The sequence below is a fragment of the Asterias amurensis genome, chromosome 20 (genome assembly GCF_032118995.1).
Source record: "Asterias amurensis chromosome 20, ASM3211899v1".
Lineage (NCBI taxonomy): Eukaryota > Metazoa > Echinodermata > Asteroidea > Forcipulatida > Asteriidae > Asterias > Asterias amurensis.
Genome location: NC_092667.1, coordinates 11,947,963 through 11,964,251, shown reverse-complemented (window position 1 = coordinate 11,964,251; position 16,289 = coordinate 11,947,963). Strand labels below are relative to the sequence as shown.

General features: G+C 41.4%; 2 protein-coding genes across 2 annotated transcripts; one reads left to right on the top strand and one right to left on the bottom strand.

Annotated features, from left to right (window-relative positions):
• Positions 1 to 772: 772 nt before the first annotated feature.
• LOC139952621 (ficolin-1-like) lies at positions 773 to 6,674 on the bottom strand. The gene is made up of 4 exons (XM_071951823.1): positions 6,299 to 6,674; positions 5,230 to 5,387; positions 4,112 to 4,373; positions 773 to 3,425 (listed from the first exon to the last, which is right to left on the bottom strand). The coding sequence occupies exons 1-4, from the start codon at positions 6,624 to 6,626 to the stop codon at positions 3,181 to 3,183; spliced, it is 993 nt and encodes a 330-aa protein (XP_071807924.1). The 5' UTR covers positions 6,627 to 6,674; the 3' UTR covers positions 773 to 3,180.
• A 2,247-nt stretch (positions 6,675 to 8,921) lies between these two features.
• LOC139952597 (uncharacterized) lies at positions 8,922 to 16,289 on the top strand. The gene is made up of 6 exons (XM_071951783.1): positions 8,922 to 9,141; positions 10,697 to 10,880; positions 11,170 to 11,360; positions 11,561 to 11,770; positions 12,511 to 12,792; positions 13,205 to 16,289. The coding sequence occupies exons 1-6, from the start codon at positions 8,940 to 8,942 to the stop codon at positions 15,619 to 15,621; spliced, it is 3,486 nt and encodes a 1,161-aa protein (XP_071807884.1). The 5' UTR covers positions 8,922 to 8,939; the 3' UTR covers positions 15,622 to 16,289.

Here is a 16,289-nt window from a genome sequence, read left to right as displayed (position 1 = left end):
ATGAAATGCATATGTTGATTAAAAAGATATTTTAAAAGTAAAATAATATAATGATCCACACAAGTATCACTGGAAATTGCGTGGTTTTTTCTTTACCTCGTCGACTAACACGGTCTGCCATTTATGGGAGTCAAATTTTCCCATATGGCCGACCGTGTTAGTTCGCAAATTAAAAGAAAAAAACACGCAATGTCGAGGCAAATGTGTGTGGATCGTTGTATTATACTTTTAATACATCTTTCTAACCATGCATTTTATAACAAACGGTTACAAACGCTTTTCGAAGACCAACTCGACCGATCCAAGGCAACGTGTTTCTGTAATGTTTGGTAAAGGAGCTCATGTTTCAGAATTGGCAATTTTGAAGGTTTCAAATCGTACATTAATTTTGACTAAATTCAATCATTCCTAAACACATCATTCAACCAACTGGTGGACAATTTCATAGGAGGTCAAGTTTTTTTAGGAAAAATATTGTAAACCACAAAAAAGGAAACAACATTTTTTTAAATATTGTGCCATGTTCGACTAGTTAATGACCGTGGTTCAATTTCATGGCTCCATGCTTACCGCCGAATTCTGCGCTTACAATCACCATTTATGCGCTAACTGTGTAACTGCTAACACGCACAAACTTGACGTAAGCATGGAAGAATTCCTCGCACATAATAGCATTCAAACTTGGCTGTTCCCAAAATAATTGTCCCAAAATAATTACTTGTATAAACATTATTCTCAACATTTTTTTTATTATTATTTACCACAGATTCAGGCGATGACCTCAAATGAGATGACATAATCAAAATCTTTAGGCTAATCAACGCTTTTTGGACTGTTTGCAACCATCCGAAGAAAGACTGTGTCAAGTCTACCCATATGATTCTCTGCTACAGTTCAACTCTTCAAGTGATATAGTGGTGTTGAGACTACATACAGTAACGTTTTTGGACTGTCACCAACTGAAGAAAGACTATGTCAAGTCTAGCCGATAACTCTCTGCATACTGGTCAACTGTTCAAGTGATGTTGATGCTACATTTTGTAAGTTTGGAGTGCCGCCAACTGAAGAAAGACTGTGTCAAGTATACCCAGACGACTTTCTGCTACAGTTCAACTCAAGTGATTTAGGCCTACATGTAGTATGTAGTGATGTTGATGCTACATTTTGTAAGTTTGGATTGTCACCAACTAAAGAAAGACTGTGTTAAGTCTACTTTTAAAAGGACTCTCTGCAAGTTCAGCTCGGTGCTCAAGTGATGAAGTGATCTCGATACCTTCGTTGCAATTAACGGTCAACAACTGAACAAACACTGCCAATTTTTGCCGGATGAACTCCTACACAATGTTGAACTAAAACAAGCTGGACCATAATCAAAATCTAATGGGAGACTTTTTGGACGCTTGGTGGCAGCAGACTTACCAGGTAAAATCCATTGTTTTTGGTCATGTGCGCATGCTCAGAACTACGTAAACAATAGAAATTTATCTGGTAGGTCTGCTGCCACCTAGCGTCTCAAAGTCTCCAATTTTGAGGTCTCGAAATCTAATTCGTGGAGAAATTATTTCTTTCTCGAAAACTACGTTACTTCAGAGGAAGCCATTTCTCGTAATGTTTTTATACTATGAACAGCTCTCCATTACTCGTTACCAAGTAAGGTTTTATGCTAATAATTATTTTGAGTAATTACCAGTACTGCCCACTGCATTTAAAGATGGTACATCTTAAAGGAGCTTTGTCGCCTTGATCAAAGCAGGCCTGGTGCATGGAATGTTATGCTTCCACATAGACTGCGAGCTTATAAAAGGAAGCTCGCGCCCAATTTCATAGAGCTGCTTAAGTTCGCTTATTTTACAGATGTTACTGGCCAAAATTTCATGCCATATACATTGCTTATGACTCGTATTTAGCTGTTGTTTACTTAGAATAAAAATTGAGTGGAGTCTTGGCCGGTAATCTGATTTTACTAAGCAATGAATTTTTCGCCCATCGTTTTGCGTCAGACTGTTGACTTATCATTAATACAGTCTTTAAACAAACGACGGCAAATATTTTACATTGAGGCTTTAAAAGTTCATGTATTGTGACTACTGGAAACTAAGTAAGGTATAATACAAATAAATGATCACGTGATCAGGTGATAATTGTTGAGATGTTTACTTGGTGCTTTAATAAATGCGTTTATTATTCATCACCTTATTCTAGGATATACCCCCTGGCTTTTGAAACCGTTTGATTATTTTAAACCCAAGGTGGTCGGGTTTTTAATAATCTAAGAAGCTTGACCAAGGTAACGCTTCTCATATTCAATTTTTTTGTGATAAAAAGGTAAAACCTTGTTCCATGACCGTAGTACTTCTAAATGAAATGTTTCTCAAAATGTGTTACGCATAAGTCCTACAATAAGATTAACCCTATGAAATTTTGGTAGCGTCTTTAAGATATCGCCGAAACTCGGGACGAATAGTCCATACAAGGAACCGTTACCGCAGTAACACTTTTAACACTCAAATTTGGTTAGACTTTTGGACAAGTCGTTAATGGTCCCATGCGGTGACATAGTCGAGTTGTCACTGCTATCGCGCGAACTGCCGGTTGCCGACCTCTGTAGAAGTCGGGCAGCGCGCAGTAGTCGCGCAACCAGCAGTTCGCGCGGAGAGCACCGCTGCTGCAACTCCACTATCTCACCGCGTGGGACCAAAAATTTGGGGATACAAAGTAAAGTATTTATACATAACCGTAGTACCGACCGCGAAGTGAATTTAAAATTCTCGCAATGCATTATACTGCTGCACTTGTTTCCACATAAATTTGTAGTGCCATTATTTTCAAGAGTCATTACCAAACGTATAGACGATGGGACCTATGTTTACATTCAAACCTCCCTCTGTTGACAAAACACTATATATACGTCATGTTTCGCCGTCATAGAAAGGCCATGGCCGAAACGACGACTTCGGCAACATCAACGCGTCTACCAGTGTTGAAGAATAGACAGACGCGGGCCATCTAGCTGTAGCCAAAGTCGCCGTTTCGGACACGGCCTGAGATTGCGTACACTTTCTAGCTTGCTGCCAAAACACAAAGGTTTTGACCGGCGGTATGTGCGCGAATCATGTGATGGTTTTCGTGTGACGTCAGTGGTAGGTCACATCGTCTATACACACAGACCCTTTTTCAGGACTAATCTTTGCTTCTAATTTTCATCTCGGTATTTTTGAGTGAGTGGTTACCCGAAAAACCAGACCATATTATTCCTTGACCATAAGCAGCCTCATCGACGTATCTCCCGTTCAAATTGGCCTCGAAGCAGCTCTTGTACCACCAGGCTCCGTGGTATTGCACGGCGCAGTTGGTGCTCCTGAAGGCATCGTTGTCTCGGTCTTTGGTCGTAAAGTCCTGGTTATTGTGGATTGCCAACGAGTCTCCTGATGAAACATAACACACGTGGTCATATGAGTCAGAATTTGTAAGGAGAATTTGGCAGGAGGTTATGTAAAAATTTGTTTCTTGCAAAATTTAGGTATCTCAATGAAGTGTGGGCCACCGTGGAAGAAATGTATCAAAATTGAGCAAGGGGAACTGGGAGAAGTGAAGTTTAAAAAAACAATCACGAACTAGTCATAAAGTTTTATTTTTAATTGAATCGTATGTCCATTGAACTTTATGTTGTTTTTAACTATTGCTCTTTTGGAATCTACGGCTTCGGCTTTGGATTCGGCTTCAGACTCCGTCCTATCGTCTGAAGCCCTGAACACGTACGCAAAGCATGCGAAAATTGTCAAAAAGACCGCGGGGCCAAGCTAGCCTGAGCCGAATCTTGACCCGAAGCCGTGGTTTCGAAAAGAGCCTATGAACGCATGTTTTGTCAACCAGGTATGAAGAATAGCGCCCTCTATAGTGTTTACAGTATTAGTTTTTTCCTTGGGTCGGCATTACACTGATATTTGAATACACATCGCGTTTAAATGGGGTAATTGTAACTGAAAATCCAGGAATTTTAAAAATTCAAAATGTTTGTGTCCTCGTCTGACAACCAAACACCTATAAAAGGCAATGACGATAGTTGGTCGCACAATGCTTTTGTGTGAGCCTGAATGAACTAAACTCTTACTTGCAGTTCCCGTGTGAACCCCCAACGCCAACCTGTAGTTTTCACTCATATCGGCGATGCTGAACGAGTCGTAGGCAGCATACGTGGATTCTTGACTGAAATCTGAGAGATCTACGCGGAGTTCGTACTCGCCCTGAGCAGTCAGACGGTGCAAGTAGTCGTTACCGAGCCAAAACTCTCCCTCTAGATTCCCAAAGCCCCGGCTGTAGCTGGCAAAGTCCAAATAGAAATCCACACTGCCGTCCTGGCGCCGCTGGAAAACCTAAAGGGAGAAACATACATCATTTTGAACATCAATGTGTGTTCACTTGCCTGAACATCTGACGTCACACTTTGGGGCTCGTGATGTGGGGATAACGCAAGAGAGATGCCTTTTTTTTTTGCATTTTAGGTCAATCCCTGTCCAATCACCTTTCACCTAGATTCATTTCACATGGAGATACGCAGTCCAATTCTACACCAACATTTAAATGGAAGTACATGTTTCCAATCTGTTTTTTGATTGGTCCGAGGGGATGTTTGTCAGCTGCACCCACATCACCTTGGACCAATTAAAACACAGCTATGAAAAGCTCTTGGCACTGCACGCTTTATCCAATGAAATAATTGGGTTTTTTTTTCAGGACGAGCGTGTGTAGTTAATAACCCACGTTCGTCCTAGAAGAAAAAAAAAACGCCACACACCGGGGTCGACCCACTATAGGGAAGCTAAACGAACGCACCCATTATAGCTAATGCAATCAGTGGTTCTAAAAAGCAACCTGTCTTCAGGGGACCAGTTATGTCACGTGTTTACAAACGATATTCCTTCATAATGAGTGCGTTCGTTTAGCTTCCCATCGACCCCGGTCTACCCCGGTACGTTCGAATAGCTCACCTGGGTCAGCCCCCCCCCCCCACCTAGTGCCCTGCTTGTGGAGTGGGTCACTTAGGGGTGACCTGAGGTGCATGCCGTCACCACGAGAGGGCGAGTGTGATCGTTCGATTAGCTCTTGTCAAGGGCTCACCCGGGTGAGCACCGCAGGGTAGACCCAGGAAAGCTAATCGAACGCACCCATTGTCAACAAGTTTTTATCTTCTCCCCCGCTTTTTTAAATTTAAAATCTGCATTGTCTTACCGTCCAGCCTCCGCCGTCAGTCTCCATATCACAGAACACTCTGAATGGTTTACCAGAGTCCGTTGGCTTGACTGTGTACACGCCACTCACCGTTACACCCATGGCAAGAATATCGGAGCAATCTGTAGGTAGGCCTACCCGCTGGAACAGTAAATATCCTGTGTTTGTGTAAGATACAAATTTCACGAACATATGGACGAGAATAATATGTTCCAGTAAAAATCACTTCTCATACGTTGACTTTTTGTTTAGTATTAAACTCAAGGAAAACTACCTGAGTAATTTTATAATTAAAGGCAGTGGACACTATTGGAAATTGTCAAAGACAAGTCTTCACAGTATATCTCAACATAATGGGCATAAAATAACTTTGAGCTTAATCAGTCATCGAAATAATGAAAGAAAAAACACCTTGTCACACAAAGTTGTGTGCGTTTGGATGGTTGATTTCGAGACCTCAAGTTCTAAATTAATCTGAGGTATCGGAATCAAATTCATGGAAAATTACTTCTTTCTCAAAAACTATGGCACTTCAGAGGGAGCCATTTCTCACAATAACTTACACCATTAACCTCTCCTCATTACTCGTCACCAAGAAAGGTTTTATGCTGATAATTATTTTTGAGTAATTACCAATAGTGTCCACTGCTTTTAATAGTTTTGAGTTTGGACAAAGACAAATTGACTTGAGCGGAACTTGAACATACGACCTCCAGATTAACGTAATTTATTGTCAAAGAAAAGTATTCTCACTTGATTGGTGTATCCCAACATAATGTATAAAATAAAACATCTGTGAAAATTTGGGCTTAGTTGGTCATCGAAGTTGCAAGAGAATAATGAAAGAAAAAAACACCTTTGTTGCACAATCTTAAAACGTGTGCTGTCAGTTGCCTAAAAAGGGCTTCAGGTCTGGTATTTTATAAATAAACCTCCCTTCAGAGGGAGCCATTTCTCACAAGTTATATCAACACTCTCCAATGCTCGTTACCAAGTAACTTTTGATGTAAAGTGCCCTGCAAACCGAAGTTGAAGGGTTTTTTTACGGAAGAAAAATACTGAAACCTACCATTTAAAAGTTTCGTTAATGCAGATACAGACTCCTGGAGCTCTTCCACCTTACGCTCCATCACTCCCATCTGACGTTTTGTATCGTCTAAATCTGTAGAAACCGTTTCTTGATTATCGTTCACAGAAAATTCGAGTTCCTTCACGTGGTCGTTCGTCTTTCTAAGTTCAACGTTAACCATGGTTAGATAGTTTGTTAGTACAGTCTTCAACATGTCTACCTTCGAATCAGAAGAAATCGTTCTTTGATTTGTGGCTGATTCAACTTGCAGTTCAGTTTGAGACTTCACGATCAGAACGACGAAGAGTGCACGAATAAGCGGCGCCATTTTGCTCAAATTATGTATATATACGTGACTTCCTTTCCTGCTGATATATCGAGAGGACTAGTGTTTACATGAGAATGAGCAAAAGCATGTCTGTAAACCATTTACATTTTAATAACACACTATTCAAGTTTGTTTTTCTTCCGGTTAAAGGTACTGGCCACTATTGGTAATTACTCAAAATAATTGTCAGCATAAAAAGTATTTGGTAACAAGCAATGGGGAGCTTCTGATAGTATAAAACATTGTGAGAAACAGCTCCCCTCTAAAGTAACGCAGTTTTTGTAATTTTCGACGAATTTGATTTCGAGACCTCAAGATGCTCGAAATCAAGCATCTAAAAGCACACAACTTTGTGTGATAAGGGTGTATTTTTTTCTCTTTTCATTACTATCTCGCAACTTCGACGACCAGTTGAGTTCACATTTTCACAGTTTTGTTATTTTGTGCATGTGTTGAGAAGTGAAAAAGACTGGTCTTTGGCAATAACCAAATGTGTCCAGGGGTGGATTTCACAAAGGTAGTCCTAACTTAGGACTAGTCCTAAGCAATGCTAAGAGATAGGACCAGTCCAAAGTTAGGATGAGTTACTGGTCCTAACTTAGGACCAGTCCTATCTCTTAGCATTGCCTAGGACTAGTCCTAAGTTAGGACTACCTTTTTTAAATCCCCCCAGTGCCTTTAACCAAAGGTGTCCGGTGCCTTTAAGCTGCCAGTCGACGTGGTTTTCCCCATGGGACATTTTGATGGAAACGGAAGAGAGCAATTGAGTCAGGAAATAGGTGGGAGCATCGTCCTCAAACATAAACATGGGAGAAATAGCTTAGACAAAAAAAACCATGTTTAATCAGCATGCGGGTGAAAGACTAAGAAATTCATTTACAGAAAAAGCTATTCATTGCATTGGACACAACCACAGCAGGGATACGCCTACGTTTTTTTAGTTTGAATGATCTCTATAAAAAAAAATATGTTTTTGTGTCTATGATAAATAAAAGTCGAGTTTGTCGAATACAAGCCACAACTGGGATACACCTATATTTTAGTTTGAAAACCACTGCTGATGTAGCCACTAAAATGTTGTCTCTGTAATGTTTTTGTGTGTCTATGACGAATAAAAAGTGCTTGATTATCGACAACAGCTGCAGACTCTGAGTTACCTGTTGTTCATTTCACTGCATGCATAATAGCAAAACTTCTTTTATGAACGAACATTATTTTCACCGTGGAATAAAGATTTAGTACTTAATAATAGTTTAGTACAAACTTGAATGGTGCATTAGGTGAGTGGATTGCATTACTATAGCCATTTAGCCCCTAAGCGTCCTATAAGCTAATGTTGTTGTTACATAACTCTGAGATGACTTGGAATAATATAATGATTTCAGTACTGCCAATTCGTTCACTTCCTGGTTGAATGCTAATTGTTGTCAATTTGTTTTTATAAGAACTTATTCAACCTGGCTCTGGCTCAAGTCAGACAGACAGGTGTAGCCTTTTGTCAAGGCCCTCGTGGGCTGGAAAGCCGCTATCCCAAGTGACTGGAATGGGAGAACACCGTCGCGACAAAAGGCTATAGGTCATTCACACGGCAGTCCCGTCTGAGAGTTGTCGCCTTCTTTTCAAATTTGATTTCGTGGCAATCGTAGAAATGTATGAATGAAGTCCTCCATTGTAATCGACACTTGCATTAGAAAGAGTTTGTTCATAATTATAGCTGATCCTGACATAGCCTTGGTTCAAGACTCTCCTTGATATGCCACAAGAGGGCGCGCTATCACCCGACCGCTCTATCACCCACAACCGTTGTCCGAGAAACAAGACTTTAAAAAACTCTTTTTAGTTGCTAATTAATAACCCTCGCTCTACTAACACAAGGTGAGTTTTTGTGTCAACCAATTATTATTTACTTATTTGACAAATCATCACGCTGCCGATACTATAACAGCCGTCGGTTATAACTACACATAAAACAGTCGCTGGTTTAAATTGCGTTTGATGTGGTCTCTTTCGAGCATGAAAACCGTCCACGTAACTGAACTATGCTTGATCTTTCTCAAAATCTTGCAGCAATTGCTGTTTTCAAAAGTTGGTCATCATATTAGTGCACTGTAAATAATCGATTAAAAACAAATATAATTATTGCCAAGAAAAATATATCTAGTTGGCTATTAAAAATAATAACATTATAATATTACGTTGACTCGAAAGAGAGACTATCCCTAACCTTACCAGATCTGCGCATGCTCAGTAGCTACACGGGGGATTTTCAAAACACTTTCACTGCATGTCAAAATCGACAGGGTGCCCTACAAAATGGCTCCAAATTCATCGGGAAATGTGGTCGACACAGCCGCTGAATCGCCTGCCCGAATCGAAATGAATGATCTTGACGAAACTCTCCCACCATGTCGTGAATGTGAGAGACATTTCTTCGCTCGTAACAGCACTTTCAACGTGTTTGATGCAGCGGTTGTTCTAATTTCTATGCTCACATTTGCTGCGGACATTGTGACAGGTACGTGAATTGGAATTTTGGTGTCGTGTGAATGTGACTGTGTGTGACAAGACAATTGACAAGCAGGGCTGTATGCTTCGTTTTTGAAAAGGCAAGGGCACCAAGGCATTTTCTCTTTGGCAAAGGGCACCCTATATGAGGAAATTGTAAATTTCTACTAGAGCATTTCAAGGGCACAAAGGCTATGGCAAGGGGCAACGGAGGCAATCGCCTCTGTTATTGCCTCTGTAAAGTATCAGGACAAGTGTTTAAATATCATGCTGAAACTATTCTTTTGCCTTTTTGAACTCTCTTGTAAAGTTCTAGAGGAGAAGTGGGATAACTTTCCGTATGGCGGCACCACTTTTTAACTCATTTTTACAAAAAGGGATATCTCATTGAGGTAAATTAGAATTTTCTTTTTTTAGATACTAGGCCTATATTATTGGAAAAGTTTCCGTATGGCGCCACCACTTTTTCATTCGAAATAAAATAATATAGTATCTAATTTACCTGATTGGTATATCCTTTTTTGTAAAAATGAGTGAAAAAGTGGTGGCGCCATACGGAAAATTATCCATATTATTTCATATCGAATGAAAAACTGGTGGCGCCATACGGAAACTTTTCCGAGTAGTGTTACTGTAATGTTACTCTGTCTGTGTTATACAAACTAGTATTAGTAAGTTAAATTTTAAGTTTAGGCTGTGAAAAGATGAGCAGATAATTAATAAATAATAATAATTAACTTAGTTTGTAAATGTAGGTCTATGCTAGGCATGCCCAGATCAGGACATGTTAACACGCAATACATAACATTAACAAAGAACAATGCAAATTTATGTGAACTCAGATTAGACCCAGTAACTGGGGCGCTGTATAGTGTATTCCTTTTTCGAAATTTTGACAGTATCTGCCATTTGCCGATAATGTCAAAATTTCAAAAAGGAATACAGCGCCCCAGTTACTGGGTCTAAACTCAGATGTAGACTATTTAGGCTGTCTGCCATACCTCTAGAACTATGACTATGAGGTTGTGGAGACGATAGCGGAACAAACCTCTGCCACTAGCACTACTTTAAAAACTGTAAGTAACTTCTAAGGCCCCCCCGTCGGTAGTAGTAGTCTGCCACTAATTTATAAGGTGTCAGGACACTTCGTACCTTTGCCACTTCCTACCCTGGCCACTTTGTACCTTGCCTGAACACTTCGTACCTTTTCAAGGTATGAAGTGTCCGACATCCATTTATATTGGCAATTGCGACCGCTATGTTCACTCACAGTTCAGGTTACTTTTGAATTTTCGGCTTTCTGTGACTCCGTCAGAGAAGCCTTAACTTTTAGTTTATATCTAGAAAAGTAGCCTGGGAGTTTCCCTCCTTACATAGAACTAGTGTATGACTTTTTTCAAGAAGACGGTTGTGCTAGTGGAACGAACCTCATCATAGTTCTACTTCTAGGACTAGTTAGGAGTACCCTCTATGAATAAAGACAGATGAAACTTTCAATTCAGCTTTATAAAGTTTGCACAATGTGATATGGCCCCTCTTATTTTTACTTAATTGTTTCTCTGTAGATGGCCTCGCCGCAAGCCAGTATTTCATTCATGGGGAGCCAGGTTGGGGATGTCTGACGCTCGGCTTCACCCTAGCGCCCTCTATCATCATGCAAGTGTTTAGCATCCGCTGGTACCTGGCAGATGAAGATATGACACGGTGGAGGTGGATCTTCCACAGTTGCCTTCTTGGACCGTTAGAGAGGTTTGTAAGGCCGTGTCTTAAATAGTGACTTAAGCTACAGCTCTGGCTAGTCAATGTGTTAAAGATTAGGCAGACGCGCGCAATCTAGCCGTAGCTGTAGCCGAAGTCATCATTTCGGACAAGGCCTCATTCTCACAGTCACAACACATCTAAAGCTTTCTTCATACTTCCTGCAAATGAAATGCGATACAAATGGGCGTCACAAATTTTCCCCCACCCAAACGTAGAAATGCACTTCTTTCGGACTAAAGGTGATCAATCTTAATTGTTTGTGAAATTAATTTGTTAGATACGTCACAGTCTTTGAGACGGGACTGGAGGCACGACGAAGTAAAGACCCGATAGACTTTGAACGTTTACATCATCAGCAGAGTGATGTGAGCATGCTCCGTCTGTTTGAAGCCTTCCTGGAGTCCGCCCCACAAATCGTTCTTCAACTCTACATCATGGTTGCCACCAACGATGAGAACTTGTTTACAGGTGAGAAGAGAAGATAGACTAGTCTTCTGATTGAGAGTTATACACTCTGAAGAAGGGGTACATGTACATGGGATACAGTAGTACCTCTTCTCCCACAGTACCAGACGTTTTTCATATTTGCAATTGACTTTAATTTCTGAAAATTCCATGTTCTTTCACCATGGTTTACCAAACCTCTCTTTTTTTACATTTAAATACAGGTGTATCAGGCATGGTGTCACTTTTCTCACTTTGTTGGGCTGTAGTGGCGTACAGTCGCGCCCATCGCCGGGTCCGCACAGACAAGAAAGTTGTGTCGTGGCCAGGTGTTGTCTTGCAGACGATATGGCGCATTGGAATGGTCTCATCGCGAGTTGTCGCTTTAGTTCTGTTCGCATCTGCTTTCAAGGCCTACACCTTCATAGTTGTTGGTAAGCTCAAAGTGCTTTAAGTAACACGTTGTCTTGGATCGGTTGAGTGGGTCTTTGAAAAGCGTTTGGTTAGAAAGATGATTTAAAAGTAGACTACAATGATCCACACAAATTTGCCTCAAAATTGCGTGGTTTTCCTTTTACTTTGCGAACTAACACGGTCGGCCATTTATGGGAGTCAAAAGTTTAACTCCCATAAATTTTCTTTTTTTTATAAATGGCTGACCGTGTTATCGACGAGGTAAAAGGAAAACCCCGCAATTTCGAGTGATACTTGTGTGGATCATTATATTCTACTTTTAAAGTATCTTTCTAGTCATATGCATTTTATAACAAACGGTTATTAGCGCTTTTCAAAGACCAACTCGACCGATCCAAGGCAACGTGTTTCTTTAAATGAATGATTTTATTAATCATTTTTTACTAAGCCTGTGCAACTAGTGTGAAAGACGTGACTATTGATTGCTTAGTCGTAACTACCCTTTTTCAACTACCCGGTTAATCGTGCCGCCATGACTACGACAAAAATAGTCAAACTTCCTGCTTGGTGAACCAATTGTGTCGCTCACAACAATTCCCGACAACATAATTAACTTACGAAACACAACCAGACATCAGTAACACAATCCTTCAAATCTTTCAGAATGATTTTTACAATATTCTGGGGGGGGGGGGGGGTACCTCCATGCCACATATTGAACACCAAATGAACAACTCTGACTTTGTTTTTCAATTCATAGGTATCCACTGGCTCGTCATGGTTCTCTGGGTCTTCCTTCAGAAGACGGACTTCTGCGACACGTGGCTTGAAGAGCGCCTCTTCAACTGCGTCATCGGCACCATCTACGTCTTCTGTTTCTTCAACCTGAAGGAGGGCAACACGAGGTACCGCATCAGCATCTTCTACATCGTAGTGGCCATCGAGAATGTCGTCCTCCTCCTTCTGTGGCACCGATTCGGCATGCTAGACGACTGGTATACATCAGTGGGGTTTACTATCGTGTTTGGTGGCTTCCTCATAGGTAAGCCTGACGAGTTGCACATTTTTGTATGGACAGGGTTCAGACAATAATGAGAGTTGTTATTTTGAACTTAAGGCTCTCGACAAGTTTGGTAATCGTCAAAGACCAGTATTCTCACATATGCATAAAATAACAAAATTTCTCGAAATTGCAAGAAAATGTTGAAAGAAAAACCCCGCCCCTTCTCAGATTCAAATAACTTTGTGAGAAATTACGACTTTCTAAAAATCTGTGTTACTTCAGAGGGAGTTGTTTCTCACATTGTTTTATACTATTGACAGCTCTTTGTTGCTAGTTACCAAGTAAGTTTTTAAGCTTATATATATTTTGAGTGGTTACCAAATGTGTCCACTACCTTGTAAAACCTACAGATAATTGATCTTATATTTTTGTTCATCTCCTTCCCCCTCAGGGACAGTTACAATGGTCTTGTACTACCGCTTCTTCCATCCAAGGGGAGCCATATCACTCTGCGGAAAATCAAAACACGACATCGGGAAAGCCTGCCGCCATGGTAAGTCAAATCGTCTCTCGTTACATCACGGGAACGTTGATGCAGAAATCTTCCATCGCTCCAGGACCCCTTCCCCACAGAAATCACCTGCAGGTGCAGATTCCGACAGGGGTGTGGACAACCAGGGTTTAGTTAGGGCGGCACCCCCCTGTAATTACTCACCACTGAAAGGAGATCCACACTCTGTGGACGGGCGAGTAGCGCCCTCGCACAGGAGTAAAAGCTTAGGGTGTTTGTTCGCAAGTGAGAGTGAATGTGAGGGTAGCAACACACTGAGGGGAAATACAAAGTCGTTGGAGTGGTTAGAAGAAGCAGGGTTGCAAACAACTCCTACCCATCTGAACTCCGAGTACATGGACTCTCCCGGGGTGTGCACTTGTAGTTTTCAGGCTTACGAACTTTCAGGGTTCGCTACCGAGTTAGTCGATAGGTTTGACAAGCGTAAAGACATGATGCTGGCCCAGTCCCTACTTGCAGACGAGTCCAGAATGAGTCTGTACTCTGCCGCCGGTAAGCAAGGCACGCCATGTAAAGCTTGCTTAGATTTCAATCTCAGCCGAGTGAGTCAAATGAATTCCTCTCGTCAGAGAGGGCGCTCTTTCTCGCAACCAAACCCGCAATTAATCGCTAAGGAAACTCAGCATGGTGCGAATCCAAAATGCTCAGTTCGCTTTAACGACAGCGCTGACAATCATATTCAAGCTATGTATCGGAAGGCTCCCAAGGCCGAGACAGAAACTCTAGAAATAAGCCAGGTTTCATGTGATCTTCCCGAGCTGCCACAATGCATTGATTCTCCTGATATGACAGGAGCAATGAACGCATTTGAGGTTCAAAAGATCTACGATCAAATACTCGGGAGGGAGCCATTGCAGCGTGTTTCAAAGCGGCAGTTAAACTTTGGTGAAGTTACCAGCAACTGTGACTCGGAAGATGTTCAGAAACACTCGGGGCATTCTCAGGTGATTCGAAAAACCTTTGACAAAAAAGGGATCAATGTCCAAGATGATGCGGAAATATCCGGGTCAAATATCCCACAACGTCCACCCTGCATGTCTGAACCTTTCAAGAAACCCACAACACCCAAACACAACACAAACGAGCCAGTACACAGTAATTTTGACTTAAAGCCAACTCAGTTTACTCCGACTAAGAGTGAAAGATATGACAACCATTCCTCTACTAACATCGCGCAGCCCTCTACAGAAAGCAAAAGTCCTGGAACGAACCCAAAGCAAGCAGTTCGGGAAACACCTGTTTTGACAAGCAATCCTTCCAAATGCAGTCCAGGCACCTCTGATACTGGCAATCCAGGCACCTCTGATACAGGCAATCTAGGTACCTCTGATACAGGAAATCTAGGTACCTCTGATACAGGCAATCCAGGCACCTCTGATAATTGCAATCCAGGCACCTGTGAAACAGGCAATTATGCTAACCTGAATTCCCAGGTACACGGAAAGGATCTTGCCAAGTGTTCATCATTAAGAAAAGTTAGGGATGGTTCAATATCAGGTTCAGAACAAACAGAGCCCCAACCATCAAAGGCAGCTTTGAAGCCAGGTTGCGCTCTGGGTGTAGTGGTTTCTTTGCACCTGCAAGGGGAATCCACAATTAACCCTGACCACGAACCCAAATTGGCTCTCACTCCAGCTCTGCAGAGTTCAGAGTTGGTGAATTTGCCGGTAAACATCATAAATACCGTGACAAGTTCTGCCAACCCCCTTCATCCCTCTGCTACAAGATCAAACAAAACACCTCAGCCAAGTCACTCCAAACATTTTTTGGCAGACGAAACAGGCAATGGTAAAAACAGAGATGCGAGATTGGAAGAGAAACACAGCTCTCAAGCTGTCCTCGATGCCACCCCAAGAAAAAGTCAACTCACTACCCCCTTGACCCCATCCAAAGCCCCAGGACCTCTGACCCAAAGTGATGGTGGGGATTACAAATCAAACAGCAGAACACAAAACAAACATGACACACTAGCTTTGGAAAATCAAAAGCGCCCCCTAAACCCCATGATAAATACCGCCAACACGCCCAGTCCCGGCTCAAAGATCTTAACGTCAAGACGGCTTGAGACAGAGCCTAAGACTTCCATCCTTACAACTCCACATAAATCAACAGATAGGGTGACAGTGGGTCCTGGTGGGAAGGAAAATAAGCAACTGACTCCCTTGAGTGCTAGACTAGCCCTGCTGAGCCCCTCCTCTGCCGTTAGCCCAGCCCCTCAAAAGAAACCTCCCAGGAAATCTCTTGGTAGGATCCCCACAAACAAGGTTGCTAAAAATGTTGCTTTGTTCGGTAAATAAGAGCTTGTAAAGCCCACTAAGGTTTTTAGTGCCATCATATTTGTAAAATAATTGGAAATGGGGGCATGTCCAGAAAGCCTAATAAGCTTGTGGTAGATATGCCCAGACAATCAGACATTAACAACTAACAAGTACATAAATGTATATACATTGTGAGTTTGTTTGATATATTGGCTGAAATTGACAGGAAAATAAATATTAATGTCATTGAGACACACGTTTTTATTCTTAGCAGTTATCACACCATTTTGGTGTGTCAAACACTCAGTATTTTCTTTACAATATGTATGCAGCACTTTTTTAGAATTTACCAGGCAATGCTGTGCAAGCATTTTTTATAAACAAGAGTTGAAACCCCAAACTTCCAGAACAACCCCAACTCATTAAGAGACATATCATTTTACATGGTTTTACTGTTTAACCAGTCATGCCAGAAACACCAGGTAAATCCCCTTCGTAATATATAAAGTGTACTCGGTTCATATCATTTTGTTATGGTTGTGAATCCAAGGACTCTCAGAAAAGTGAACTTAAAGGCAGTGGACACTATTGGTAATTGTCAAAGACCAGTCTTTTCACTTGGTGTATCCCAACATAAGCATCAAATAACAAACCTGTGAAAATTTGAGCTCAATCGGTCATCGGAGTTGCGAGAAAATGATGACAGA

Excerpts from the sequence above, each read along its gene's own strand:
- LOC139952597 (XM_071951783.1), top strand. The coding sequence starts at position 8,940 with ATGGCTCCAAATTCATCGGGAAATGTGGTCGACACAGCCGCTGAATCG. Across the intron at positions 9,142-10,696 it reads TGCTGCGGACATTGTGACAG|ATGGCCTCGCCGCAAGCCAG; the intron begins GTACGTGAATTG and ends GTTTCTCTGTAG. Across the intron at positions 12,793-13,204 it reads GTTTGGTGGCTTCCTCATAG|GGACAGTTACAATGGTCTTG; the intron begins GTAAGCCTGACG and ends CTTCCCCCTCAG.
- LOC139952621 (XM_071951823.1), bottom strand. The coding sequence starts at position 6,626 with ATGGCGCCGCTTATTCGTGCACTCTTCGTCGTTCTGATCGTGAAGTCT. Across the intron at positions 5,388-6,298 it reads ATTAACGAAACTTTTAAATG|GATATTTACTGTTCCAGCGG; the intron begins GTAGGTTTCAGT and ends ACACAAACACAG. Across the intron at positions 4,374-5,229 it reads CTGACGGCGGAGGCTGGACG|GTTTTCCAGCGGCGCCAGGA; the intron begins GTAAGACAATGC and ends TTCTCCCTTTAG.